Source organism: Cataglyphis hispanica, chromosome 9 (assembly GCF_021464435.1).
Source record: "Cataglyphis hispanica isolate Lineage 1 chromosome 9, ULB_Chis1_1.0, whole genome shotgun sequence".
Classification (NCBI taxonomy): Eukaryota; Metazoa; Arthropoda; class Insecta; order Hymenoptera; family Formicidae; genus Cataglyphis; species Cataglyphis hispanica.
Genome location: NC_065962.1, coordinates 6352849 through 6380653, shown reverse-complemented (window position 1 = coordinate 6380653; position 27805 = coordinate 6352849). Strand labels below are relative to the sequence as shown.

General features: G+C 35.2%; 1 protein-coding gene and 1 long non-coding RNA gene across 13 annotated transcripts; one reads left to right on the top strand and one right to left on the bottom strand.

Annotated features, from left to right (window-relative positions):
* Positions 1-3283: 3283 nt before the first annotated feature.
* LOC126852067 (uncharacterized) lies at positions 3284-19604 on the bottom strand. Of its 6 annotated transcripts, none has more exons than XR_007687768.1 (7): positions 19373-19604; positions 18820-19163; positions 18135-18755; positions 14104-14222; positions 12049-12447; positions 11066-11605; positions 3284-3418 (listed from the first exon to the last, which is right to left on the bottom strand). It is a non-coding gene; the product is annotated as an uncharacterized LOC126852067 (long non-coding RNA). The 6 variants fall into 6 exon arrangements; XR_007687766.1 differs by lacking the exon at positions 3284-3418 and having other exon boundaries at positions 10845-11366; positions 11448-11605; XR_007687770.1 differs by lacking the exon at positions 3284-3418 and having other exon boundaries at positions 10845-11381; positions 11455-11605.
* Positions 18562-27551, top strand: LOC126851960 (armadillo segment polarity protein). Of its 7 annotated transcripts, none has more exons than XM_050596349.1 (10): positions 18562-18710; positions 20966-21030; positions 21116-21346; positions 21456-22250; positions 22338-22606; positions 22693-23034; positions 23301-23474; positions 23809-24111; positions 25156-25267; positions 27042-27551. In XM_050596349.1, exons 2-10 carry the CDS (start codon positions 20994-20996, stop codon positions 27224-27226), a joined length of 2448 nt encoding a protein of 815 aa, XP_050452306.1. In that variant the 5' UTR covers positions 18562-18710; positions 20966-20993; the 3' UTR covers positions 27227-27551. The 7 variants fall into 7 exon arrangements, with proteins under 7 accessions (XP_050452306.1, XP_050452305.1, XP_050452307.1 ...); XM_050596348.1 differs by lacking the exon at positions 18562-18710 and adding an exon at positions 19758-19897; XM_050596350.1 differs by lacking the exon at positions 18562-18710 and adding an exon at positions 19794-19879.
* The last annotated feature ends 254 nt before the right edge of the window (positions 27552-27805 follow it).

Below are 27805 nucleotides of genomic sequence, written 5' to 3'. Positions count from 1 at the left end.
TCGGTCCGCAGTGATTTAAGGGCGTCGTATTAGATCGCGTCCATTGCGAGAGACCGCGAGGAAGGCGGTTTGCTGTTTGTTTCTACGATGGGATCCTAAGCAACGTGAATACGTGTAAATTTTTCTTCCTTTCCTCCCTCGGTTCCCTTATATCTGTCGTGGCGCGGTAACGCGAAGACTCGTAGATAAATTCTATTGATATGTTCTTTCCTGCTGCATCCTCTCCTGCAGAACGCTGATACACTAAATCGAGCCAGTTGAATCGATTTGTGACTACCAGAAAATCGCGACCCGAACGCTTTGTAAACCGATCAGCTCGCTCCGAGCAACCGTCGTCGTACAAGCTCATAAATGTCATCGAGTTTCGGATAAGCGTCCTGCCAAATGCCGAGTGCGGTTTGTGCGTGATGGATGCGGATTTATTGGAGTTACCGCATAGATAATAAATATTAAATTATTGCAATAATTATTATAATAAATAAAAGGCTCTTCTGAATGTAACGAACAAATTTGAGAAAGGGCAATAAGAGCCACGCGCTGTAATTATGGCGCATATATTTTATTTTAATAACTTTGAGACATAGAGATTACGTATGTCTTTATATACGTACATCGAAATATAAGTACTCTTTATGACTCAAAGTTATTAAAATAAAATATATAATTTTGTTTTAAAATTATCGCGTGTATGCTCTTATTGTCTTTTCTCAATTTGTTTATTAAATTATTATATAATTTTAACAATAGATGCATTTGTATCTTTTTAAATAAATTGTGAAATTTATATTTTATAATTAATTAATAGTTAATATATTTTATAATTTGACAGAAGTTTTATTAATACATTTTTAAATTTATATTTTATAATTAATTAATAATTAATATATTTTATAATTCAACAGAGATTTTTTTCAACGAACAAGCAATTTGTTATATTGAATACTCTAAAGACCTATTTTTTAAATCGCTAAAAGATTATGATGCACTGATTGTTCAGCCAAAACGTGTTTACATGTTTGCTAGCGTCATTATTTTATACTAATCGAGCGTATTTAAATATTTAAACAATTCTGTCGTTTAAATTATTCGCAATCAAAAATACCACCGAGTAAATTTCCTTCTTAAGTCCTTCTTAAATTCTTTTTTCTCCTTTCCTCTTCTTTTTCATAATTCATATCTCATCGAATAAAATAAAGTAAAACACGTTTCGATTTAATCTGATTAAACATATATCATTGCATATCAATTGCCTCCTTCCCTCCTTGCTCCTGGTAAATTTATTATGCAAAATAAAAATTATTATTTAATACTCATCCCAAATCCGGGGGATATTCTTTGATATTCATTAGCTCGGTAATGATTTTTTTTTTTGCGAATCATCAATATTGCGGTGAACGTGCACGTTGCGAAGGAATGAAGCGGGTCCATTCAAGGAGGGGGAGGTAGCACATGAAACAGTGGTCGGATACATTATATGCAGAACAGGGTGCACCATATTGTGCTCGAGAGTCTCGCGGTAAGGACATGAGACGAGACCGTAAGAAGAAGAAGAAAAAGAAGGAGATATAAAGAGAAAAAGAAAGAGACAGAAGAGAGAGAGAGAGAGAGAGAGAGTGAGATTAGGAAAGAACACCGAAGCGAGATAAAGAAGGGATGAAGGAAGAGGAGGAGGAGGAGGACGTAGCCACTGGGCAGTCTCCTCGCGCCAGGATTTATCACAGTGCCTGCACTCACACACGGCTACATCTGACTTATGCAAAGCGCGGACCCCGGTGTCCCCCAGCGCCCAAATAAATGTCACCAGGAAACAAAAACGCTTCTCTACTTGCTCCTGTCTCTCTTCTGGCCGTAAGCCCGTACAGCTCGACGCCCCCGTGCGATTCTTTCTTTTCGAGACGTCTCCCTTTCTTTCTCACCTGTACGCCCGGGCCGACCGTATTTCAATGACGTCATCGGTGCAAAAGCGCACGTGTGGAAGGCTGCGAGTCGCAAAGTGTTATGTAGAGAAGCATTAGAACTGGTCGGATTTACTCGCGCGCTGTGACAAAGCACCCGCTGTCCCGTCGTGCCTCGCTCTTGCCTTCCTCAAGTTCTCCTCTCTGCCTATTCTTCCATCGTTTTCTTTCCTCTCCTTCTTCGATGCTTCTGCGGGACTCTATTCTAGCGTTTTGTTCGTTCTGCTATCGCGTCGTTTCCATATGGAAGCTCGTCTCCATTGTTCGAAGAGCCGATCTTCTGCCTGTCGCATCTACTTGTCGCGAATTATTGCGCTTATTCGTCGGGAGATATAGCAGATATCCGTTTCGTTAGAGATCAAGATTTCTTGATATGTTGAAATTTGAGATATTATTCAATTTCAGACATATATATTGAAAATATTTTCAATACGAGTCATAAAAAGATAAAAGAGGAGATTAGAAATTTTTGTATTAATTTTAATGCACGATAGATTGATATAAAATAAAATTTTTAAATCTTATATTTTAAAGAATCCTAAAAAGTTGATTACAATAAAAAATTAGATTTGTTTTTATATTGACTATTATTCATATAAAATATTTCATAAAATTCTTTCACTTTCAAATTTATTACATTTCCGTTTTAAATCTATTTATATATTATATTATTTATATATAAAATGTACAGATTTATTTAAACACAAGCAATTTATTTTATATTTATGCTAATCTACGCATTTTGTTAATTTACTGATGTATATCGTAGTCTTTCACACATATATTACACACTTTCGTTACATAAATATTATATTACATAAATATAATATCTATGCGTATATTTGTTTCTTTTTTTTTTAAAGACACTAAATTTTAAACATTTTGAATAATTCTTACAGCAATTCTTTTTTTTTTCTTTTTTTAAGCAGAACAAAAAATCACAATAACATCAAATGACATCAAAATGACATTAAAATGACACATCATAATGAACTTTTGATAGTCATTATGATGTCATTTTGATATAATTGTGAATTGTCTTACAATTTGCAAATTCTTCTTCAAAAAATGTTTTTTAAATTGAAAGAAATTATTAAAAAATCCAAAAATCTCTGGAAATTTAATTAAGATGACCAACTGATTGTCTTGATATTAAAGAAGAGATGCGACGTAAGGATAGAATATTTTTTTAGACTTGAAGTGAAAATTTGTTTAGATCCGGAAGTACTCTTGGCGCCATCTTAACGAAAATCTACCAACCTATGGCTTGCTCTCTTGCTATATCCGTCTCTCTTGTACCGTGGATAAGTTTTGCGTCTGTTTGCCTTCCGCTGCTCTTATTTTCAACTGGTCTTACCTGTTCCTGATGGCCGATCGAATGGCGACGTAAATATTGAGCATTTCTGCGAAGCGGCTGCCAAATTCACTTGCATCTGTTCTGCTTATCGACAGATTCCGCATACCTGTGGAAAAGCATCTCTCGATATATCAAGAATCAGATACGTAAAACGCTTTGATAATTTAACGAATTTTCGGACTTTCTTATCTTGCATCTCTGTAACTGTTATTATTGAAGAGAAAGAAAGTTACAGAATTTTCTTATCGTTTAAATTATTTTATAAGTAATTTATGTTTCAAACGTAAGTGTGTATGATTTTTGCATTTTAAACATTTATCAAATTTTAAACGAGGTGAGATAAAGGAGATAATTTTGTTGAACAGAAGTCAATCTCAGATAAAGTCAATGCTATTTTTCATAAAAATAATTGTACTGCAAAAGAGTACCAGATTTCCGACAAGGTATAAAAATATAATGGCAGTTTGGATTTATGTTGAAATATAATACGAAATAAATTTATCGCAAACAGGTTTGCTCGCGCTCACGAAATAGATTTTCGCTGAAATCTATCAAATCTTTGGGCCGCAAGAGAGAATCCGCATCGAAGAATGTTACCGGACTACAGTGGACGGACACGCATCAGCCCGCAGATATATGCGAACGCTTACGCAGACTAATGTGCACGTGCGTGGGGATTCGCACGAATGCGAGAGGATACCTTAATACGAATGCGTGGACGCCGAGGATCTCGCGAGGGGCTCACGCGGCGCTCCAGGTCGGTGTGTGTGTGTGTGTGTGTGTGCGGGACTCCTGATGAAGATAACGCCAGCCTCCTTTGAGTTACGAGCCGAGCACGGCAATAATAAATTCCGACAAACATTCATTTTCGTACACGCAACTTTATGTTGTCCTTAGCCCTAACTAAGCGCTCTCCACCGATGTCATTTAACATGCCGGTGATGATCCTAATAGCCGGATCCTCTCAATGGACGTACCCTTGAGATTTACGGTATACCACCAACCATCTACGGTATATCTTTTCGATAATGTGCCGTTTGCCCTTCTTCTTTCCCGAACGATTTGCGTTATAAAATTTACAAAGGTGTGCCCGAATGTGCTCGCGGCGCGATTATCATCTTGCTCTCAAAGCAAGACGCGTACGACGATGCTTGGATTTATTAAGACTTTTTATGATTGAGATTAATTTATGATGAAGATAGATGAGAAAGTAAGCTTAAATTTATATTATAATAATTTATATATAAATCTTTATCCGTGTATGGAAAAAGACTTGTTAGATTTAATACAATATTTAGATACCAAGAATTTTTTTTTTTACGATCAAAGATTTCTTAGAAATTTTCATGCAGATATTCTTTGACTTTGCATTTTTGAAATTTTTATCCGACAAAATAATAAATTCAATATTAATTGATTTCAATAGATATATCAATGAAATTATCTGTCTAGCTATCTTATCAACTCACTGCCATCAAGGCATGAGATTCACGAAAGGAAGTTAATCAAAGTCACGAAATTCTCGTCCCTGAGATCCTTATCAAATTTTCCTCTGCGCTACCGTATTTGTGCAATCATGGAAAAAAAGCAGTAGAGAAATGTTTTCGCACTAATTGGAGAGTACTTATCGACAAGGCCACAAAATCGTGGATCTAGCCTTTCGCCAAAAGCATGTGTTCTGCGCCCGAAGGATGCATAAAAAGCGCAATGACGTCTTCCAGATAACGCCGATAAGTGTGGTCAAGAGCTCGAGCGGGAGAAAAAAAAAAAAAGAGGAAAAGACTATGATGAAGGTAGAAGAGGAGGGCAAAGGAAAGGGCAAAGTAGAACGAAAGAGCCTTGCTTTAATTGAGTGGCTGAGAATTAAAAGAGAGATCTCGGAAAGCGGTGGCATAAGAGACCGAAGGAACGGTTAGCCGGAAAGAGGGGCAACGTTCCTGCGAGAGAAGAAGAAAAAAAGATGCAGACAGAAAGAGAGAGAGAGAGAGAGAGAAGGAAAGGATACGAGAGCAGCGGGGAATCCGCAGCTACAGCCAATCGCCTCCATGGACTGTGAGCATCATCGATGGACGGATGAGAAATATGAGCTTCTCGCATGAGAATTGCGCGTACACAAAACTCTCTCTCTCTCTCTCTCTCGTAAAGTTTTGCGCGCCAATGAGAGACGTATAAATCCATGTCCATCGACCGATACCTCGGCCAGGATTGAGTGATGGGACAGTCTGGCAAAAGCGCGGCAAACCACGATGGCGTGCCGCGGCGGCAGTGGAGGCATGGAGCGCGATGGAGGAAGATCCCGCGAGATAATGGCTGAGTTATATCCCCGGCATTCGGATGGAACATTTCGCGAGAGGATTCGTTACCGGCGCTCGACGATCATTTTTGTAATCATATGCGCATAAAATGCATAAAGAAATTTGTTAACTTATCGAGCGGCGCAGGCTATGGATAAGCTGTGATGGCGAGGGCATTAATTAATTAATCGTTAATTAGCTAAAAAAATTATTCTTATCAACATATTTTCAATGGAAAAGAACAATAATAATGTTAACAAAATAGTTCTTCTAAGAAGATGAATTATTATTATTTTAAATATTAAAATTAAACATTGGAGGAAAAAGTAAATGACTAAGAAATTCAGTAAAGAGAGCAAGAGAAAAAGGAAAAGAGATAATGATATATCTTTTATTTCATAAATAAAAAAAAAATAAAAAAATAGCGATTTGTAAGACACCGTAAATTTTAGAATGACAATTATGTAATTATGATTTTCTTTCATTAAAGATATGTAAAAATAGTTTATTTTGGAAAGAAAAATAAATTAAATTTTTGATATATGATATTTTAATTCTATTTAAATTGCACATTTTTTCAATTTTTTGCACTCAAAATGAGAAAGACATATCATTTGCAGAGAAAGAGAGAGAGAGAGAGAGAGAGAGAGCAATATCAGTGCAAAAAAATAAGATATATAATAGTTAAAAACCGATCTAATTATTCACATTGAAATACGATGAAACTCAAGGATATGACAAGCCATTTTCTCTCGAAAGGCGCCTTTAAATGAAAACGTACGCATCAAGAAGATACGTGAATAGCAGCGAGAAACAAGTCATGGAAATATAGTAATAAAAGAGATCACAGCTAGGCAATCCCATGGAAACAAACGTTTTAATCCAGAAAACGCAACGCTACTCTTCTCGCTTCCATTCCACTCGAGGCTCTTCTCGCGTGAATATACATACCGAATAGGGTGGCGGATAACGAGCGTGGGTGTCGGCGACGACGTATAATTTAAGGCTGCGAAAGCAACGATTCAATTTCACAAGACCACGGAGCAGTCCGATACTCGGGATACAAGCGAAATCAACTTCATTCGTAACCAGGAGAAAATAATCTCTTGATTTGTGCCGCGAATAAAATCGCAGATTCATATTCGCTGGCGACCGCGGCTCACCGCCTTATCTGCGCATACGCTGGGTTAAAAACGATCGGAAGTTTGACGTCTCCGCGCGTTTCTCGCTCACAATATTGTCAAAAATATTCATTCCCGGCTACGACCGCCTACAGGAGGCTTATAACTTCGTGTTGGGAGATGTCGGATGTATTAACTTGAAATAGCCGTGTCTGCGATATTATGTATACCAAGAGAGAATTCCGAAGTGATTATCTCTCTTTCTCTCTTTCTCTCTCTCACGGAGCTGTCAAACAATCTTCGTGATTTTTTAAGTCTAATGAATTTTTCCAATTTCAATATCTATTGTTTCCTGTCACACATGAAAGTTAAATATTTTTAAAAATTTGTAAAAATACATATAAGAATAAGATGAAAGATATATTAGAATTTAATCTGCACTGGAAAGAAAAATTAAGCAAACGATTAACGATAATATTCATAAAGTATACTTTTTGAAATTTATTTACGTAATTTTTTAAGTATTTCCGCATTATAATTCAATAAAAAAGTTAGCATATTTATTTTATTTTGAAAAAAAGTTTGAATTTATTCTCTCAAGTTATAAATTTCAGTTAAAGATAGATAAATATAATCTTGCGCGTATTGCGCTTTATATAATATTTTATATTGATAATATTCTTGCATAATTTAAATAACGCTTGACGCGTTTATTTTATTCTAAAAGAAGACATGAATTCATCGACAAGATAATAAATTGAAGAAAATATGCCAAAGCATACGCGATAATTATTTATCGAACCTATAAATTACCTTTTATGAAATCATTTAGCGAATAAAAGTAAAAGCAATATCATTCTCTCTCTCTCTCTCTCTCTCTCTTTCTCTCTCTCTCTCTCTCTCCCTCTGTGTATGTTTATATATGTATGTGTGTGTTTATGTCAAATTTACCATTGCAAAAAGATCACACATAACACGTGTGATCGAATATAAACAATTAAAAGGAAATAATGCGATCGACAGTGAATTCGGTCTAACTAAGGTGAAAACTGAACAAGTTGCGACCGAACCAGGTTGAAGCCGAGATATCCGGGGCCGAAGGATCATGTCATACACACATGCACACATCAAGATGCACGCACGCCTTGACTCGTACATTTCTATATACCGACACACAGGTTTCTATATAAATACATTTGTATATATATATATATATATAGATATAGATGTGTGTGTGTGTGTGTTGTGTATGTATATCTATATATGTGTACACACCGAGGCGCTCCATCTGGCCGGGGCTCATATAATTGCTGGCATCCATAACGCTGATGTATTTATGGCATTAACTCGCCTCTTTCTCGTACGCTGCCGCCCCCGACCCATCCCGCTACGACCATGCCCGTACCCGTCATGCAACCACAAGTAGAAATAATTGGTTGAAAACAGCGCGCTCTCAGGCGGCAATATATCCAGCTTACTCCCCGCTGTCGCATCGCTTAGATCACTTCCCCGCCACCAAAACTCCCTGCCATCCTCCCTGGCCTCTCTTTCTCGTTCCTCCACCATCTCCTCTTCTTCGGGGCACCGATTCTCTCTTGTCCCGCAATCCCCTAGTAACCTTTCTTCGCACGGCTGTTTCTTCGACGTATATCCCTCCCTCGCTATCGCGTCATCGTTCCCCATTTTTATTTCTTCTCTTCCTCTTCGGCATCTTCTTCTTCCTCTTCTCCTCTTCTTCTTCTTCTTTGCCTTCGTCTCCTTTCCATTGGAGCCCGCCACCGCGCCTCGCCCCGCTCATTTGAATAGCCCTTATTTATGAAAATTGAATTGAATGCTTCTCATTTATGAAGGTAATTGGTGCCTGTCACGAGGCCTGCTGTAGGATATCCTACTTTATACGCGGATAAGCGACGATAATTATTCTTGCAATTGAATTTATTTCTATAAGTCTCGTTTCCCTCGGTCGTGCTCGCGCGATCACCGATACGCCAATCGTTCAACCCCCGTAGCGATGCTCGCTGTCGCGTGCTAAGATCCATTCGACGGGAAGAAAACGTTGATTTTTACACGGTTCTCGAAAGATCTTCTCAAAGCGGATGGCAACAAACGGGATCCAAAACCGCGTGCAGAATCAAATTGCCGGCTGAGCAGAAAGGGCTACTCATCTCTGACAATTTATCGCCGAGTATTTATTGATGTTTTAATAATTAACAGCGTGCCATGTAATCAATCATCGTTGCGACAATTTATTGTCACCAGTTGAAGTTAGCGGAATATGTATAATAATCGGCATATATTTATCATTTTTGTGTGATAATTAATGCCTTTATAATTAACTAACATTACGATTAAGAATTTTACTGATAGCTCATAAAACACGAGTACTTTTTTTAAAGTACTTTAAAATACGTAAAATTTTTTAAAATACAAGTTACCTTTTCTTAAAGGTGTTTTTATAATAAATTAATAAATAATTAATTAATAAATTTATAAATTAATTATTTTTATAACTAAAAAATATAATGAAATGTTCAAATTAATTAAGAAATATAAATAAATGTTCAAAGAAGGCAATTTTCTAACTTTACGATTGTAACAAGATATCATGTACAGAAATAATCATATAAGAATCAGCACAGAGCATATATGCGCGTTCAATAATTTTAATATCGCTGCTGTCGTTTCTGATTACCGGCATAGGTTGTCGTTCTTCTGTGGACGAGAGCACTTCCCCTAATAGAGAGGATTCCTCCGGAATCGCTGGCCAATCGCTGTCACGTAACGCGAAAATTATCGTTCCCCGATTGTCGCGTAATGCATGCCGACGATTTCAACGATGCGACGAGAGGCTTCATCGTCTCGTCTTATTAAAACTGCCCGGTAGCGCGGATACGCATGAGAGATTATTTCATTGTCGGTCGTAAAACAACCATCGGCTGACATAGTAGTCGAAAAACCTAATATATATATATATATATATATATATATATATATATATAAAATATATATTTATTATTTATTAAAATAAAATTAAAGTGATAGAGATGAATAGAAACAGAAAGAGATAGAGAGAAGGCGAGAGCAATGAACAGAAACGATTATTGAATTTATTTTGCAAGTCAGACCGTTACGAACGGTATTTCTCGAACATGAAAACTACGATTTCTCGCTGGTTTCTCGAGCGTTTGTCGGGGAAGCCACGATCGTACCGGCGTCACGAGAACTCCTCTACGTCATTAAGCACACCGATGCGGCCGGTGTCTAATTAAGCGAGACGTTAAGTGGGGATGTTCGATAAAGCGGGACCGTCCGATAAATTCAATTCGTCGGACAGCCAGTTAATACCCGCGGGACAGAAGGGAAGAAAGAGGGAGGAGAGGGGGCGGGAGGGAGACAGAATATATCGCACGTTTTTCAGGAAGGTCTCATTTCGCAGACAAGAGAGGCGAAGGATGACGGACCGAGCAGAGAAATCGACGATGATCATGGACAACGACAGACGAGAGATGGCGACGAACGAAGCCGAAGGGAGGGGGCGGTTTTTCTGTGCACTTCCCTCTTGCCTTCTCTCCCGTCGTCGTATAGAGAAGCGGAGATATGCAAACGTCTTGCCGCACGACGGTTGAACATAACTCAGGACACACGTACGCGAGCGATACGACGCACACGGCCGCGGCGAACTGAGGACACTATAAACCTCGATACCGGGCAAATAAAATCCCGGATTTACAGTCCTGATACCGAACGAGAGACAGTCCTGTCCTGTCCCGATGCTGTCCTGTTTGTCGCTGTCGCGCGGTGTGGGTTGGCTCATCAGTGATGGCCGTGCGTCCCGCAGTATCTTTTCCCTCGACGCACCGGCCAATCTCAGACCTGTAGCGCAACATGCATGCACTCATCGTGCACGGTTTACGCACATAATAAAGTGACTCGATTTCTACGCACGAAAATCGACACGTTGGGAACTATCGCGTCGTTCTTCTTCTTAACAATAATTTTTATCACGTACCAAAGACTTTCAAACGATTGTTGAAGAAATTGCAAAATAGATTTAAAACATAATATTGAATAAAGAAACACGTGGTGAGATTGTACAGATGACAGATGACAGATGATATTCGAGCTATTATCATACATTCATTATTACTGCAATTTTCAGTTTATAAATATCTTTTCAAAATCGATAACTGATAGAATCAGTAAACATTATTTTCATATCATTTTTGTGATGTACTTTATGCATAAATTTATATGTCGCGCACACGAGTGGTTTTGCGGGTGGTAAGATGTATATGTATGTGTGAGACTGATTTTACGAGATATAGAGAAAACGCTCACTTTTATCATCTTTCCTCATATGATGGCAGAGTCTCCTTTGATACCGTTTCAGGATTTTCAATAATCTATCCACATATCCGCATATACATACACACACGCGAGCATTAGCGCGATAAGAGTTGTCAACCGGTACTTATATGCCGCGCGACATTTGGAAGAGACGGATAAACGCAGCTGTGCCACATAAAATCGTCCGATCGGCATGCAGAGTGCACTGATTTCGATGACCTTCACTGAGAGCTTTCTGTTCGATGATAGCGATGATAACGGTACCGCAGGAGTTGTGTCTCGCGGACAGTATCTGAAAAAATGTAATCTGAGAAAGCATGAACTTAGACTTTCTTATATAAATAATGAACTCTGATATAATCAAATACTTAACGATCTACATAGATACAACCAGTCTGATTGTCATTGAAGCGGGAACACGATCCGTTGTAATCATCCGCGTTTAATTACATGGCGACCTCCGTGCTTTGATCGCCGTGCTGTGATACGTCGACCCTCCAATCCAATCCTCTAATGTAAAAGCGTCTGTTTCTGTGGATGATATTATATATTTTACGTAGTTTATATATATATTCGTATCAAAGTGTATTTCTATCGACTTGGTTCGCGGGATTGAAGGATAGATATGTTAATAAGCTTGATAAGAATCTTAAAAAATTGTATGACCGAAAATTTTTTATATAACATTATGCATATTTTATTAATATTATATTATAAATTATTTATTTATATTATATTATTATAAATATATTTATACAATGTATTATATTAAATATATATTGTACAAATATATATTTCATTGTATACATATATTTTTTCATTGACAGAATTGAATTAATTTAAAATTTTTTATATTTTTTACTCACTCACATATATATATATATATATATATATATATTTTTTTTTACGAAAAATGTAATAAATTGATTTTATTAGCTCATCGAAAAAAGATAGCAAATATTATATCATGTTACGAATCGCGTAGTCGATACGCTGAGGTCAGTGATCCTCTTCAAGGATATAGCGGGCAGTCAGATTCCTTCCCACGGGGACACCAGTTACAATCGATCCTGACGGTTGTGGAGGTACTCCGGCCAGGTTCTGGCGCCTGGCGTGCGCCTCCTCTTCCGATTTTCGAATGTACGTTGATTTGTCTGCGTCTTGGGAGTAGCGTGAGCGCTACCGAGCGAAGTGATGAATCAGGCATCGTTCGTCGTCCACGTCGTGGCCTGTACTCACCCTCGCTCGACATTAGCCGCGAGACTACTCCATCAAGCGCGCCAGACGATACGACTGTGTACCCGCTGGAAGCTTACTCCTCTGCCTCCTCGTCCTCGTCCCCACGGGAATGCCAATGGTCATTTTCACCTATCCTGGACTTGCAAAAATGCCGTTTCTCAATTTGTCCATGGTAACGCGAGGAGCTTCAGTTTTACAAATAATTAAACGTATATTCGATGAAAAAAAAACAGAGCATTGATATGTATCCCTCAAAGGGAACTCGTTAAAACTAACGATTGAAACCAGTAAAATTGCAATGAAGCCAGATTTCGATTCTATAGATCTGTGAAAATAATTTCTATCCTCGCAATGCAAATGGAACGGTTATAATGTAAGCTATGTATACTTTTCTGTAAAATAATGAATATCATTTTTAATTCTTGCTTACATATTTGTATTAAAGGCTATTTGAGAATATTTTAATGTTAGTCTCCAATAAGATTTTCTTTTTTATTTTTTCGTAAATAATCTTTGTGATCTGTGAAACTTTCAAAATATTATGGATTAAAACTAATTTGCATTTTCGAGAGAATACATACAAAGAGAAAGAATATGTATATCCTTAATTATGTGATTAGAGATTATGAAATAAGCTAAGACATATATTTTCCTTTCAATGTATAAGTACGAGCATCGTATACTTTAACATTAAGTAAGGCATGGCGATACAGATTTCGAGAATCTATACAGGGTGAGTTATAAGTTTTTAAAATTTCCTGAACGTGTTCCTGGATAGAAAATATAAACAAATGTTTTTATGAATATTAGGCCAAAAATTCTTCGTTATCAAAATAATGGACACAAATAGGTATCAAATAATGACTTTATTAGTTTAAAAGTTTCAGCTGGATATCTTTTATGTTTATAAGAAATGCTGAAAGCATACAGTAAATTAAATTAATGAATTAATACTACTCGGTGCTAAAAATTGCCTCAAGCATATTTACTTGATTGTAAATACTTTTCTTTTACTATACTCAAGTACAGAAGCCTAAATTAAAACCTCCTTCTTCCCGTTCTTTCAATGGCTCGTAGTAGCGTAGTCTGGTAAACAAACTATCTCAGAATCAAAACACTAGAAACACAACATCGTAGAAAAAAAGAATCAAACTCAGTCATCTATTCGTGTCTATTATTTTAATAACAAAGCATTTTCGGCCTAATATTCGTAGGAATATTTGTTATACTTTTTACCCAAGAATACGCTCACAAAATTTTAACGCATACTTATATACTCACCCTGTATAATTAAGAACGACGCGGCATATCTTATTACATATGTATGAATAAATGTGTGATAAAACGTTTGCCTTATATAAAGAGATGCACAATATGCCATATATGCCTAATTCTTTTCGATGAGATCATCCACGCCAATTCTCAATTGTCCGTTTTCTCCTCTATTGTTTTTCACAAGTTTGATAAATATCAAAATGCTTTCAATATTTTATAAATAAAGAATAGATGTTTTAATCAATTAAAAATATTATTAAATTTTTAAGTAACAACACATTCTTTACTAATAAGTATATTTATAATATCCCGTCATGTTCCTTCCATGAAATAATTTCCTTGTTATTAAAACATAATTTTCAATTTTAATTTTTAATTTAACGTTACACAAGCGTCTCCATCTTCGTGGTTAATTTATCGAAAAAGAAAACTTTATTATCGGAACTCAAATGAGAATTTATGCAGACGTAAAGGCCCGTGTCAGCAATGCGCTCCGCGTAGGTGGAGAGACATACCGTTGAGCAGACATCTATCACCCGATAATGCCACCTTGGTTAGTTCGCCGCTCCACAAAGAATGTTATAGTATTCCAGAAATGTCGACATTGTGGCAGAAAATATTTCATTCTCACTTACTGAAAAAAAAAAAAAATGCTTGAAGAATTTCAAGTGATTGCTATTACATCAAGTTTAAAGTAAGGCTTGCTGTCATAGCAAGGCGATTTTATTAAAAATAATTTTGCCAATCTGAATAAGAAGAATAATGTGCGCGATATGAAGAAGTGTGAACATTCCCTTTTCCTCTTTCCCTCTAGCCTCATAAATAAATAAAACTTACGAGAAAATATTACAGTAGAGTGGCAACATTATAAATAGACTGTTTGTATAAAAATGCTTCACCTTTCACTTTGTGTGTGTATGTGTGTAAAAATAATATTTAAATTAAATTAATGCAATCCGAATCATTAATCGTATTGATATGGCAACCAGGCATTATTTAAAAATCTATATTTCTCTTTCTGTGTGTGTGTCTGTGTGAGAGAGAGAAAGAGAAAAAGAGAATTATTGTAAAAGATTGTTTATCTATATAATATTTTATTTACACAAAACATTTTTGCAAAATAAAAGCAAGCGTTTTTTTGTTTAATATTCTGAATAATTCTTTCTTTTATGTATAACAAATTTTACTGAATACGCTGTTTAACAGAACAAATATATTTATATTCCGGTAATTAATTTGTATATTTTTGTAAAGGAAATTTTTATTCTTTTTTTATTCTCGTATTAAATTCAATCTTTTTATGATAATGTTATGATAAAAAAATAAAATTGTTTTTAAATATATTTATTTTTATGTACATGCTCTTTCGTTTTTTATTAATGGTATTGTGTATGACACACGAAAATGATTAATCCGTAATATAAATTGGACACAAATGTTTAAGAAAAACAATACGGATAAAAATATCTATACAATACACAAAGGAAAAAAAAGAAAGCAAGTAGAAAAGAAGATAGAAATCTAAAAATTTTGGGATAATATAATGTAATGTAAATTGTGAAAAGATTTACTTATTGCAAAGATAAGAGTTTAAGATGCATGAATGGCATCAAACATCAATGATTTATTCCAATTCGGCATGACAAATTTCGTGATATTTTTCACCAACAATGTTCCAACATTCTAAATTCTCAACTCGGATCGACTTTATGACGTTTACGTAGATTAACGTTCAAGTCCCCATCATCACAAATCATTATTAGCATATTATCGATGACATTTATCAAGGCGTTGTATCAAGTTTTGCTCTTTCAAATAAGACTCTATTCATAAATCAGAAAGTGCCTTTCCCTCCACTCGGTGATATTTCATTCGTTAACAACTGTATGTAATTTTGTCCGTTACAAAGTCTTTTCGATCAAATATTTTTCCACTGAGAAAATATTTGTCTATTGTTTACCATCTCACGAATTATTATTGTTTCTCATAATTATAAATCGTATTTTACAAAGCGAACTAACATAAGCGTGCTATTGTTATCGAATATGTTGCCAATTAAAAATAAAATTCAAATCTATTATCTTCTCTCCGCGTTTGATGAATTGTTCGAATAAAATGTTAGTAATTTTACAGTATTTTATAAGCTTTGAAAGCAATATACGATACATATATTTTAACGCAAAAGCGACAAAAACAGAATCGTATATAAAACACTGATCGCGCATCGATCATCAAATGTATATGTGTAATAATTAAAAATACGCATTTCATCCAACACATATCAACGGAATTTGTTTATAAAACAATTTAATAAATCGATGATATTTATCATTAATTACGGGCGACGAATCCGCACGGATTTATCGCACGTTTCGCGGCTGTATTTCACTGGCTGGCTGCCGTATATTTCGAAGGAAAATTTTCCACTTTTTTCAGTTATCCGCTCAATATCAGCGCAGACATAAAATGTATCATCACCGTTCGAAAACGGAAGAAACGCTACCGCCATCACGCATCCGAAAATTAATCGGCGTGGGCGCAGCCGATAACGAATGGTGGTCCCGCCAAACGGCCAGTATATTTTACTTTGCTCTCCAGTGTCTGTTATTTTGCGCGCATTCTGGCCATCCGCCCGGCACGATTTACTCGCCGGGGTTCGATCAGGAATTTTCGAGTCGCGCGCGCGCGCCACCGGACAAATACCCGCGAATCCATTAAAAAATTGCTGTTGATCTGCGCCGATTGCTTTCGAGTTTGCGCGCGTGGTGTGATTGTTCCTCGATGGAAAGGCTCGATCCGCTCGATATCGTAAACGATAATATCCGTTTTGAACCTTGAGGTGTCGTTGCGTTTCTGGCGAAATATACGACGTGTCTTCTTTCGCTTCTTACATCCAAGTTCTATTTCTGCACCTTCCTCTTATCCGATACGCCACTTGTTTATCGGGTTGCGAGCTACAGGCGCATCACTAGCCGCATATGGTTTTAAATAAACACGTGTACATACATGTGCGCATTTGTGAGCACGCTCACTTCGATTTTACGATAAAGGGACTGTATTCGTTTATCTCCTTTTAGCTTATATTTTTTGATAAATAGCTTTTCTGTTCTTCTGTATGACGTTTCTCCGATGTAATGCGATAAACTGATAAACCGATAAGACAATCGTTAGTAACGTCAAAGAGAGTTAATTTATTTTGCACATTTTATATTATTAAAAATAAATATCATTTTCTATATTGGCATATTGAGAACCTTGTGATGATATACAAATGTATCGAGAACATTAAATGTCATGCAAAAATTAATTATTTTTTGCGTGCAAAATTCTGAAAAAAAAAATATTAATTATAAAATTTTCATCATAATATAATTAGAACAAAAGCGCTAATAATTACAATACATTTATCGTGATAAAAAAAGGTCAAGCATTAGAGAATAATTTTATTTCTATAAAAATGCTTAAAAAAATCAATTAATTTTTCAAATATAAGTATTTTAAATTTACTATTAACTGAGTAAGAGATTTATATCATCTTAAAAAATCTTTTCATTATATTATTCATTATGTTATTTGTTTGACAAGTTAAATAAGATTTTATCTCATTATTTCCTAAAAAATATAATGTCATGCACACTGTGAGAAAAATCTATACCAATCATTAATGTATGTATGTATATGTATAAAAAGATATACATGTTATGTATTAAGCACACAAACATAGACTTAACAAAATATATCTAAAAATCTAACTGTTACTATTACAAAAATTATTTGCAATTCACTATATTTAATTTATTTCAACAAATATATTTTATTCATCTTCTATTTCTTGAATTGATAAAGAATTCAATTTTGCAATTTACATTAATAAAAAAAGACAATTCTTTTGATAAACTTTTTACTTATGTCTCAAAGTAATCATGAATGTCGATTTATTTAAATTGAATAAATTTTCTACATTAAATGTATAAATTTTTATAAAAAATAACTTTTATAAATACTTTTGTATTTATATGTATATCTCTCTCTATATATACAGGGTGAATCATTAAAGATGTTTAATATAAAATATTTCTGAAACTGAACAAGATATGAAATTATTATTTTTCAATGACTATTTGATATCAAAGCAGGCATTCATATATTTACTTGTGAATGACAGTTAAGAGCATTTATTTTAAAAACTGTTTGCAACAAAAACTGTATACCTTCTGCCATTTTACATTGTTTCTTTTTCATATAATCTTTCTATGATCTTGATTAATGTGTGGTCATTTTACTCGTCAATAGATGAATTGCTATAAAATTGTACATATTAAAAAATACATATACGTTGTCAGTTAAAAAATCAAGGCTTTGAAATGATGAATTAACAACTTCGTCTAGAAAAAAGTTAACTTTACCACACAATGCCCGCTTCGAAAATTCCATTCTCATTCAGTTTCAGAAATATTTTAGCCTGTAACACTTTAGTGAGTCGCCCTATATCTCCAATTGGAAAAGATCTAAATCTATTTGATAAGCATATGTCTAAAAAAAGTACCATTTATATATAAAACTTCTTCCGGGAATGACATCATCTTTGTTCCGTGATAGAATCGAATAAGCTGAACATACAAAGAGGTGGCGGTTGAATACCTCAGCAGGTCAAGATGAGAAAAAAGAAATGGAAAGAGGGAGAGAGAGAGAGAGAGAGAGAGATCTATCTCTCGCTCCATTCGTTCCACATACTTCCGTTCTATCGTTCCGCTGTAACTCTGGATCGACGCAAATGACAGGTGGCGTCCGCGTCGCTCGATTGCGCGTCGCTTTCCGCCATCTTTAGATAGAATAAAACCATTATCGGGGTAACGCGTGTGTTTTCCGTGGCTGACTTGACAGTCGGCAGATTACGCATTTTGATTCTTGCATATCTCTCAAGAAGTAAATATAGCGTCGAATTTTTAAGCTTAATAAAAGATTGCATGTGTCTGGTGATTACCAAGATTAAACTTCAGGAAATAAGATCGCAAACAAATACAGGAGATTCGCAACATACATCGGAAATCGTGACACTGTGTTCCTGAATACGACGTGAATAAAGAAAAGAAGAAAACCTTTGTCGGAGCTTAGAGCATTGGTGGGTCATTTCAACGTGCTACTCCGTGTTCCTTAGCGCGAAAATCTAATAAAAAAAAGAGATGAGAGTCACTACTATAGATCGAGTGTTAATCGAAGTGCCGACTTACGTGCAATTAATGTTGTGTGCACCAGAAAAAAGATTTGTAAATAATTCCGGGATAACGGGAGTCCAAAGTGCACAAATTCTGATACAGTTTGACATAACTGCTTGCATATATAGTTCATCGTTCTTTGTGTTATTTTGTTTTTAAAGAAAATTATATTAATTTCCAGGAGCAGGACATAAATAATAGATAAGATTCTCCTATTCTAATCATCCGTTTATACATCATCCATTCTGTAACTTTCTAATGTTAACTGTCATTGTTGCAACACACAACGATATCGTCGTTTAATTAGAAGTAAAATAGGCACATGTAGACTATTTAAAGCAGGAAATTTGTATCTGAAACTAATAAGCACATATTTTTGTTACACACACTTTTTGTTATACAAAGCTTTTTTACATGTTTTGTTATATATATTATTTTTTACACAAACTATATTTTCTCTCATATTTACATTATTTTCTACCATATTTAGCCAGTTATGTTAATTATGGATTACAGAAATATAAAAATACACAACACACGCACCATGAATACATATAGTAAAATATACCTGCGCTCGCGCACATAGTTTTCCATGGCGTCAACTCCTTGTCACGTGACCAATTTTAATTCGTACTGATCCGAGTCCGAGGGCAGATGGCGCTGAAACTGCCTCCCACTTTCAATATTGTTCTCGGAGACGCTTTTCTTCACGCATGAGCATTAAATGTGGCCTCCTTGAAGTAGCAAATTCATAAGACAAGGGGCGCTCTTGCACCCTCTATTTCTGGAAATAATTTTAAAATCGATGAAAGGAAATATGCATCGAGATATATATTAGATAATTTCAAAATTTTCTTTACGCTTGCAGTATCTGTATCGCTTTCTCTATTAAATAACTACAATCAATACTATTAAAAAGATTTGTGCGCGCGTTTATTCGCCGCAGGCGGAATACGTCCCTGACTCTCGTTGCCATTGCATGCTGCACATGCGCGAAGAAGAGAGCGTCTCCGAGACCCGAGAACAACACTGCCCACTTTTTCAAGAGAATTCGTGCACCTCGGACAAGACGCGGGTATCGTATCGGAGTATAGTAAGTCACTGCACGAAATGGAAATATGCTCGAGAGCATGGCGTGTTTATATTCAATGTGTCTAACTTCTCTGATGCACAGTGAGATATCATTTTGTGCTAGATTAGCAAGAGTAGCATGTCAAAAGAATTATTATCGGTTCGAACTTGGAGTCGATCTACTAGATACGAACATGCGCATCGGTATCGACTAATAATCTAAGAGATGCATTCTTTTCATCTGACGAAACATTTGTGTTGACGTTTTTCGCTTCATATTTTATATATTTGATCATTTTTTTCCTCGCCGAGATTCTCTCTCTCTCTCTCTATCTATCTATCTATCTGTCTTTCTCTTCGCTTTCTCTTTCTCTCTTTCACACGTACATCAATCGCCTTTCCCTTTGCCGCTATGCTGCTCTCTCCTCTCCACGATCTCGATTGTCAGAAAGCGATGACACATTGCATTGTCGTAGTCCACGAACAGGCGCGTGCATCATCCTTTCTACATTCCATCGCGATTCCATATTTTGCGGCTACACCCGATGAGTAGTCGATGAGTGCAACGGCACGACGCGTATTCGATCGCAGTCGACAGCACCCACGAGTCTGAAGCTGTGTGACGCGGAGCGAGAGCGTGAGCGCGATAGAGAGAGTAGAAGGAAAGAGAGAGAGGGAGAGAGAGAGAGAGAGAGAGAGATAGATAGATTCTTCGATCGCGCCCACATTCCGTGCTGGAACATCTCTCCGGAACGGGATTCACTGACCCAACATAGTGTCGCGCATCGTGTCGCAGATTGTTACGAACGCGCAAGTAGATATTTGACAAAGGTATATGGGTTTAAAGGGTGTTTTAAGGCATTTTTAATGCTCATAAAGATCACGAATGAGGCATTAATATCGAAATCGACAAGTCTATGCGACTCACTCTCATCTCGACTGAGAGCGTAGCCTCGCGTTAGTCTTTCTTTGCATTCTTGCAAGCATTGCTCAACTCAGTGCAAATATCTACTCGAGCCTTGAAATCAATGGATTATATTATAAGACAGAGTGTTTAGAAATTTGTGGAGTTTTATTTTACTCATTGCAGACGCAGAGATATTTTATTTCTCGGAGACATGAGTTATCCGATGCCGTCGAATCAGTCTAGACCAAGTAAGTCAAGTTTGTATGATCCAATTTTTGTCGCATTAGATATGCAAAGTTAGTTATCTATATGTTATACTTGTTTGAATTTCAGTGTCTCAAGGAAATTATCAGGGCCTAGGCGACTTGCCTATGGGCTCTGCAAAAGAACAGACATTAATGTGGCAACAAAATTCATACATGAATGATTCAGGCATTCATTCTGGTGCCGTTACTCAGGCACCATCTCTGTCCGGCAAAGAAGATGAAGAAATGGAAGGGGATCAATTGATGTTTGATCTGGACCAAGGTTTTGCACAGGGTTTTACACAGGACCAAGTTGATGGTGAGATTACATCTTGAAAATTGGATTACTATTATCGCAAAATGAAACATTATGTATACTACGATTAAACATTAATTACATATATTACGATTAAACATTAATCTTTCAGAAATGAATCAACAATTGAGTCATACTCGATCGCAGCGTGTGCGCGCTGCTATGTTCCCTGAAACATTAGAGGAAGGTGTGGAGATACCTTCTACACAATTTGATCCAGCACAGCCTACCGCTGTACAAAGATTGGCTGAACCGAGTCAAATGCTGAAGCATGCTGTCGTCAATTTGATCAATTATCAGGATGATGCTGATCTTGCTACGCGTGCTATTCCCGAATTAATCAAGCTTTTAAATGATGAGGATCAGGTGGTTGTATCTCAAGCAGCTATGATGGTACATCAATTATCTAAAAAGGAAGCATCCCGCCATGCCATTATGAACAGCATGCAAATGGTAGCAGCCTTAGTGCATGCTATCTCTAATAGTGACGATTTGGAATCGACGAAGGCAGCGGTCGGTACCCTGCACAATTTATCACATCACAGACAAGGCTTGCTAGCGATTTTCAAGAGCGGTGGAATTCCCGCACTTGTGAAATTACTGAGTTCTCCAGTAGAATCAGTTCTTTTTTATGCAATAACAACTCTTCATAACTTATTACTTCATCAAGATGGCTCCAAAATGGCTGTACGTCTTGCCGGTGGTTTGCAGAAAATGGTTGCTTTATTGCAGCGGAACAATGTCAAATTTTTGGCAATTGTTACTGATTGCTTGCAAATTCTAGCATACGGAAATCAGGAAAGCAAATTAATAATTCTTGCTTCACAAGGTCCAATAGAACTTGTGCGTATCATGCGCTCTTATGAATATGAGAAACTGTTGTGGACCACTTCGAGGGTATTGAAAGGTAAATTGATAAATTTATTTTAATGATTTTGTTGATATATAATTAAATTATATTCTTTTATTAATCAATAATTCATTGTGTTTGCAGTATTATCTGTATGTCCAAGTAATAAGCCCGCGATCGTAGAAGCAGGTGGCATGCAAGCGCTTGCTATGCATCTTGCAAATCCAAGTCAAAGATTAGTGCAGAATTGTTTATGGACATTACGTAATCTATCAGATGCCGGCACAAAGGTTGATGGACTTGATAACTTATTGCAGAGCCTCGTCCTTGTACTCGGATCAACGGATGTGAACGTCGTTACATGCGCGGCTGGGATTTTATCAAACTTGACTTGCAATAATCAGCGTAATAAAGTATGTCGAAATAAAAAAAATTGCTTCTTTGACCATTTTCTCATAATATCTGACATATAAATAAAGATTTTTAAATCTCTTTTCAGGTTGCGGTATGTAATTACGGTGGTGTCGACGCTCTTGTTCGTACGATTATCAATGCCGGCGATCGAGAAGAGATAACTGAACCAGCAGTATGTGCTTTACGTCATTTGACATCACGTCATAATGAAGCAGAAATGGCACAAAATTCGGTTCGATTGAATTACGGTATTCAAGTTATAGTCAAATTACTTCAGCCACCATCGCGCTGGCCGTTGGTAAAAGCGGTTATTGGACTAATCCGCAATTTGGCTCTTTGTCCCGCAAATCACAGTCCACTACGTGATCATGGTGCAATAATTCATCTCATAAGACTTTTGGGACGTGCATTCGGCGACACACAGAGAGTAAGTTATTCACATAGCAAAATTTATTATATATAAATAAGAAATATTAGTTATATACATGGTATTTTTTATAATATTATATATTGTGCGATTTTTTAAAAATATGTATTATTTATGCTATATTTTTCAATCATTTAATTTATATTTTCTTTATTATAATTTTTTATACTATTGCATAAAGAGATTCTTTTCAGATTTTTTTAATAATTAATAAATCATAATAATTATTTCTATAATTTAGCATATGTAATAACTTTTATTTGCAGCAACGTTCATCTGTCGCTAGTACTGGAAGCCAACAGACATCAGGTGCATATGCAGATGGAGTACGTATGGAGGAAATAGTGGAAGGCTCAGTAGGAGCACTTCACATTCTGGCAAGGGAGTCCCACAATAGGGCGATAATTCGTTCACAAAACGTGATTCCAATTTTCGTACAAGTATGTATCATTACTTTTATAAAAGAATTTCTAACATTTCTTTTTCTACATACAGAATCAAATTCTTCTATTCTTAGTTATCCTTCAGTTTCCAATCTGTTACATACACAGAATGGAAATGTTATGTTATGCTCTGTACTTTCTTTTTTACTCACTTCTCTTTCCTACACATGATGATTATGTGATAAATGTATAGTTCAAAAAGTGATTTTCAGCTAATCTAAAATGATAGAATAGCTAAGGAGAATAGGAGGGGGAGGGGGGGGGAGGGATTCTGCATCTATCATCTTTTTCTCTCTTGAAAAATTTTAATACAATTTTGTTTTTTATACAGTTATTATTTAATGAGATTGAAAACATTCAACGCGTGGCAGCCGGTGTGCTTTGCGAACTAGCAGCTGACAAGGAAGGCGCCGAGATGATAGAACAAGAGGGTGCTACCGCCCCACTGACGGAACTACTTCACTCCAGAAACGAAGGTGTTGCCACTTATGCAGCAGCAGTATTGTTTCGTATGAGCGAAGATAAGCCCCAAGAGTACAAAAAACGACTTTCCATGGAGCTGACGAATTCCTTATTCCGCGAAGATACAAACTTATGGAACAATACTGATTTTAGCATGGCCCCAGATCTCCAGGTATCGTAGAAAATTAATATAGTAATGCACGTAAAATTATTCGTGCCGTGGCGAAATAGATTTACTTGCAAACACTATGTAACATAGCGAGCTTTACTTTTATATATGTATATATAGAGGCAGATTTTGTCTTTTATAATTAGTGATTTTCAAGTACTTGCCAGGACTTGTCAGGTTTGTAACATGGTATAAACAGAAATACATTATATCATAGCATGAAAATATGTTACACATTTTAGGTGGTTACATTGTGTTTGGTAAATTGTGCCACGTTATGATAATAAAATTTTTTTATTGCTCAGAGATAACTCTGTCTCTTTCTAGTTATAATATTCAGGTATTTATATAAAAAATTTTCCCCTTGTAAGATTAATTTCGAACACAGCTGTTTTTAAATGATATTTAAAACATTATTATTTATGAATTAGAATTTACACCATTAAAGCATAGTGCAATACTCATTCATGTGCTATAACATTTAATTCTAATTATCCCTTAACTTTTATACTGTAGATTTTTATTATATTTGTAAAAATGCTAGATATAATGTTCTAAAAGACTAATTTTATGCAGTTTACATTGCTTAACAATTTATAAACCCGTTTTATAAATAGTTTTGAAATATATGCTTCTCTGAAAAAAAAAGGAAGAAAGCTAATATATATTAATATTAGTTACATCTTAAATTCCAAGATTTAATGTTATTTTTATCTTTATATCAATATTTGCTCAGAAGTTGAAAAATTAAAGTAAAGAATGGTTGTGCCTAATGAAACAATATCACGAGATGCATTTAGACACCTTAGAATCCTAATTCATAGTTTGCAAGATTATCATGTGCATGGGAATGCATTTTGTTCCTTCTGCAGATGTTTAATTAAATAGTTTTTTTTATTTTTTTGTACCATTATTATATTATTCATATAAGCTCTTTTAGTCGTTATTATTATCATACGAGACTTGCCTATTATTGCGCATATCTGTCTGTATTTCGAGGTGTCATGACACGCCTTTTTTAGAAGATATGCTTTGTGTTGACCTAAGCTACCTAATCTTCAGGACATGCTTGGCCCTGATCAAGGCTATGATGGTATGTATGGCCAAGGACCTCCTAGTGTACACAGCAGCCATGGCGGTCGGGGTTATCAACCGCAAGGTAACTTATAAGCATTATCCATCTCGTTTATCGAATGTGCTGCTTTCGAATAATCGTTTACTCAATACGGAATTTGAAATGTGAACATACTTGGGTAAAAAACAAAAATTTATTCTGCTTTCATAAAATATGTTTATATATTGTTGCACCTGCGAGTCGATTTTGATTGATTTTGCAGTTCGTTCTCGCACTGTCGTTCATTCATAAGCACTCGTGCCGGATATAACAATGCTATTTTATAAAAGAAATTTAGTATAATTTTAATAACGAATTAAGAATATAGAATAGGAAAATATTGCAATAATTGTAATCATCGAAAAGATATGTCTACATGATATGACAGCAGTTGCGAGATTCGACAAGATGGTGACTCTTCTCAAGATGTCCGTACTTATTGATCACCTTAATAACGCATTCGGAGATGATCTCCCTGAGACAAATTCAGCGAATATCAAATATAACCGCCAAAGATTGTTTTTATGTAAAGACAAAATACAAGAGGCGCAACAATATATATAGATATAATTATAATAATAATTGCATACGATCGGCGTATAAAACAGCGGAATAATTTTGTATATAATAATGCTATATTATGAAGCAATTCTTTGTGTTTTGCATTTTAAAAATACGCGGAGTTTATTAAATACATAGTTTACTTCTATTCAGTGTTACTTCTAATATAAAATGATGCATTTAATTGTATGTTATTTTAACAGCAGCTTAACCCACTGGACTCTTAAATTAAAATACAGGCTATCAACAGTATCTCGCAGTAACAAAGGTCACTTTGTCTCTTGTTTTTATTATCTGGTTGTATCTTCGATAATCGATTTTGACTGCATGTTTAATGTTAACATTGCAAATCATCTTTTTTCATTTGTGATTACAAATGCGTGATTACAAAATTTAATGTATGTGTAGAATATTGTAATATTTTTTCAAGCATTTATATATATATATATATATAATTATTTATTTATTTACTCTATTATTATTTTTCTTTTGCTGTAATATGCACTTTATAGTGAGAGAGTCATAACATATATAGAAGGATAATTTAATATTTGTAAGTAATCAAACAAGAATTTCCTAATGCAGTGTTTTTGTTCTTCACACAAAAATATTATACAAGTTTTTATCATTAATTTTTTGAAAAATATTGGTAATGCTTTTTCTCCTTCTTGTTTCTTAAAAGCATTAATAATATAACGCTTTTCATTTGTTTTATTATTACAGTGGCATATAATTTTGAGCATTAATATTAATTTTTATATCGCTCATTTCGTTGTTATATAATTGAAACTAAAGAGAATTTAAGGCTTCTTTAAATGCATATTTATTTATTTATCTATTCCATGTGTATGTGTCTGATTATTTAATGCTATTAATAAGTAGTTTTGATTACTAAATAATTTTTGTCCTACAGCTTGGCATAAAGTAGATTTATGATAAAGGAATATGTCATATAAATTAATTAATAATCAAATATGATATATACATATATTAGTATTGTACAATTATATGAGGAATATAATCATAAATTAATTATACATAGTCATAAGAAGAGAATATGTAATTATTTTTAAAACACATAGCAAACTATATATATCTTGAACATTAAAAAAGATTGCAAAGCACATTCCAGTGATTATGCTTTACTGATTAATAAAGTTCTGCACTTTGTGTGCAGTGTAATTTTTATCGATGTAATTATTGCATGAGTAGTAAATAATAGAATCTTAAAAAACAAGATATTTTTTTCATATAACAGGTTATGACCAGATACCAATAGACTCAATGCAAGGGTTGGAGATAGGTGGTGGATCGACGTATGGTGCGATGGACACCATGGACGTGGCGCACGAGGGTGATTTGAGTTTTGATCATTTGGAAGAGCTCCCCGCACCGCCGCAAGATAACAATCAGGTCGCGGCCTGGTATGATACCGATCTTTAAATCAAGATGACATAGAAATGTCAAGTATTAGAGAAAGAGAGGAAGAGAAAGAGAAAGAGAGAAAGAGAATGAAATTGTATACGCGTTATTCGGACGCAGTCGCCTTCGGAACCACATCCACGTAGTCCACGTTCGTTCCGTCGAACGAAAAGTGAAACATTCGCTAATCCATATCCGTATCGCCTGTATGTAATCGCCTAATATGATCATTCACCCGAGTATATAAACATTATATCGATGTATTAGAATTAAGATAAACTCATGTAGTTCGTACACATATGTATCATTTATTGTCCGTACAAATAAACTGAATGATTAAACAAAATGCGCTCCTTACTGCGTGATTATATAAGAATAAAGATTAATTCAATATGATAACAATATTATAATCAATTCACATATTTGATAATAATAATTATAATCTCCTGTGCGCGATGATTTTGGAAATTAGAAAAATACTACTTCTTGGATGATTTAAATTTTTTAATTATTATAATAATAATACATTACAATAAGATTTTATTGTGAAATTTTATAAGATTTTAACGCTCATAAACAGATTTTTCAAAAAAGTGTAGA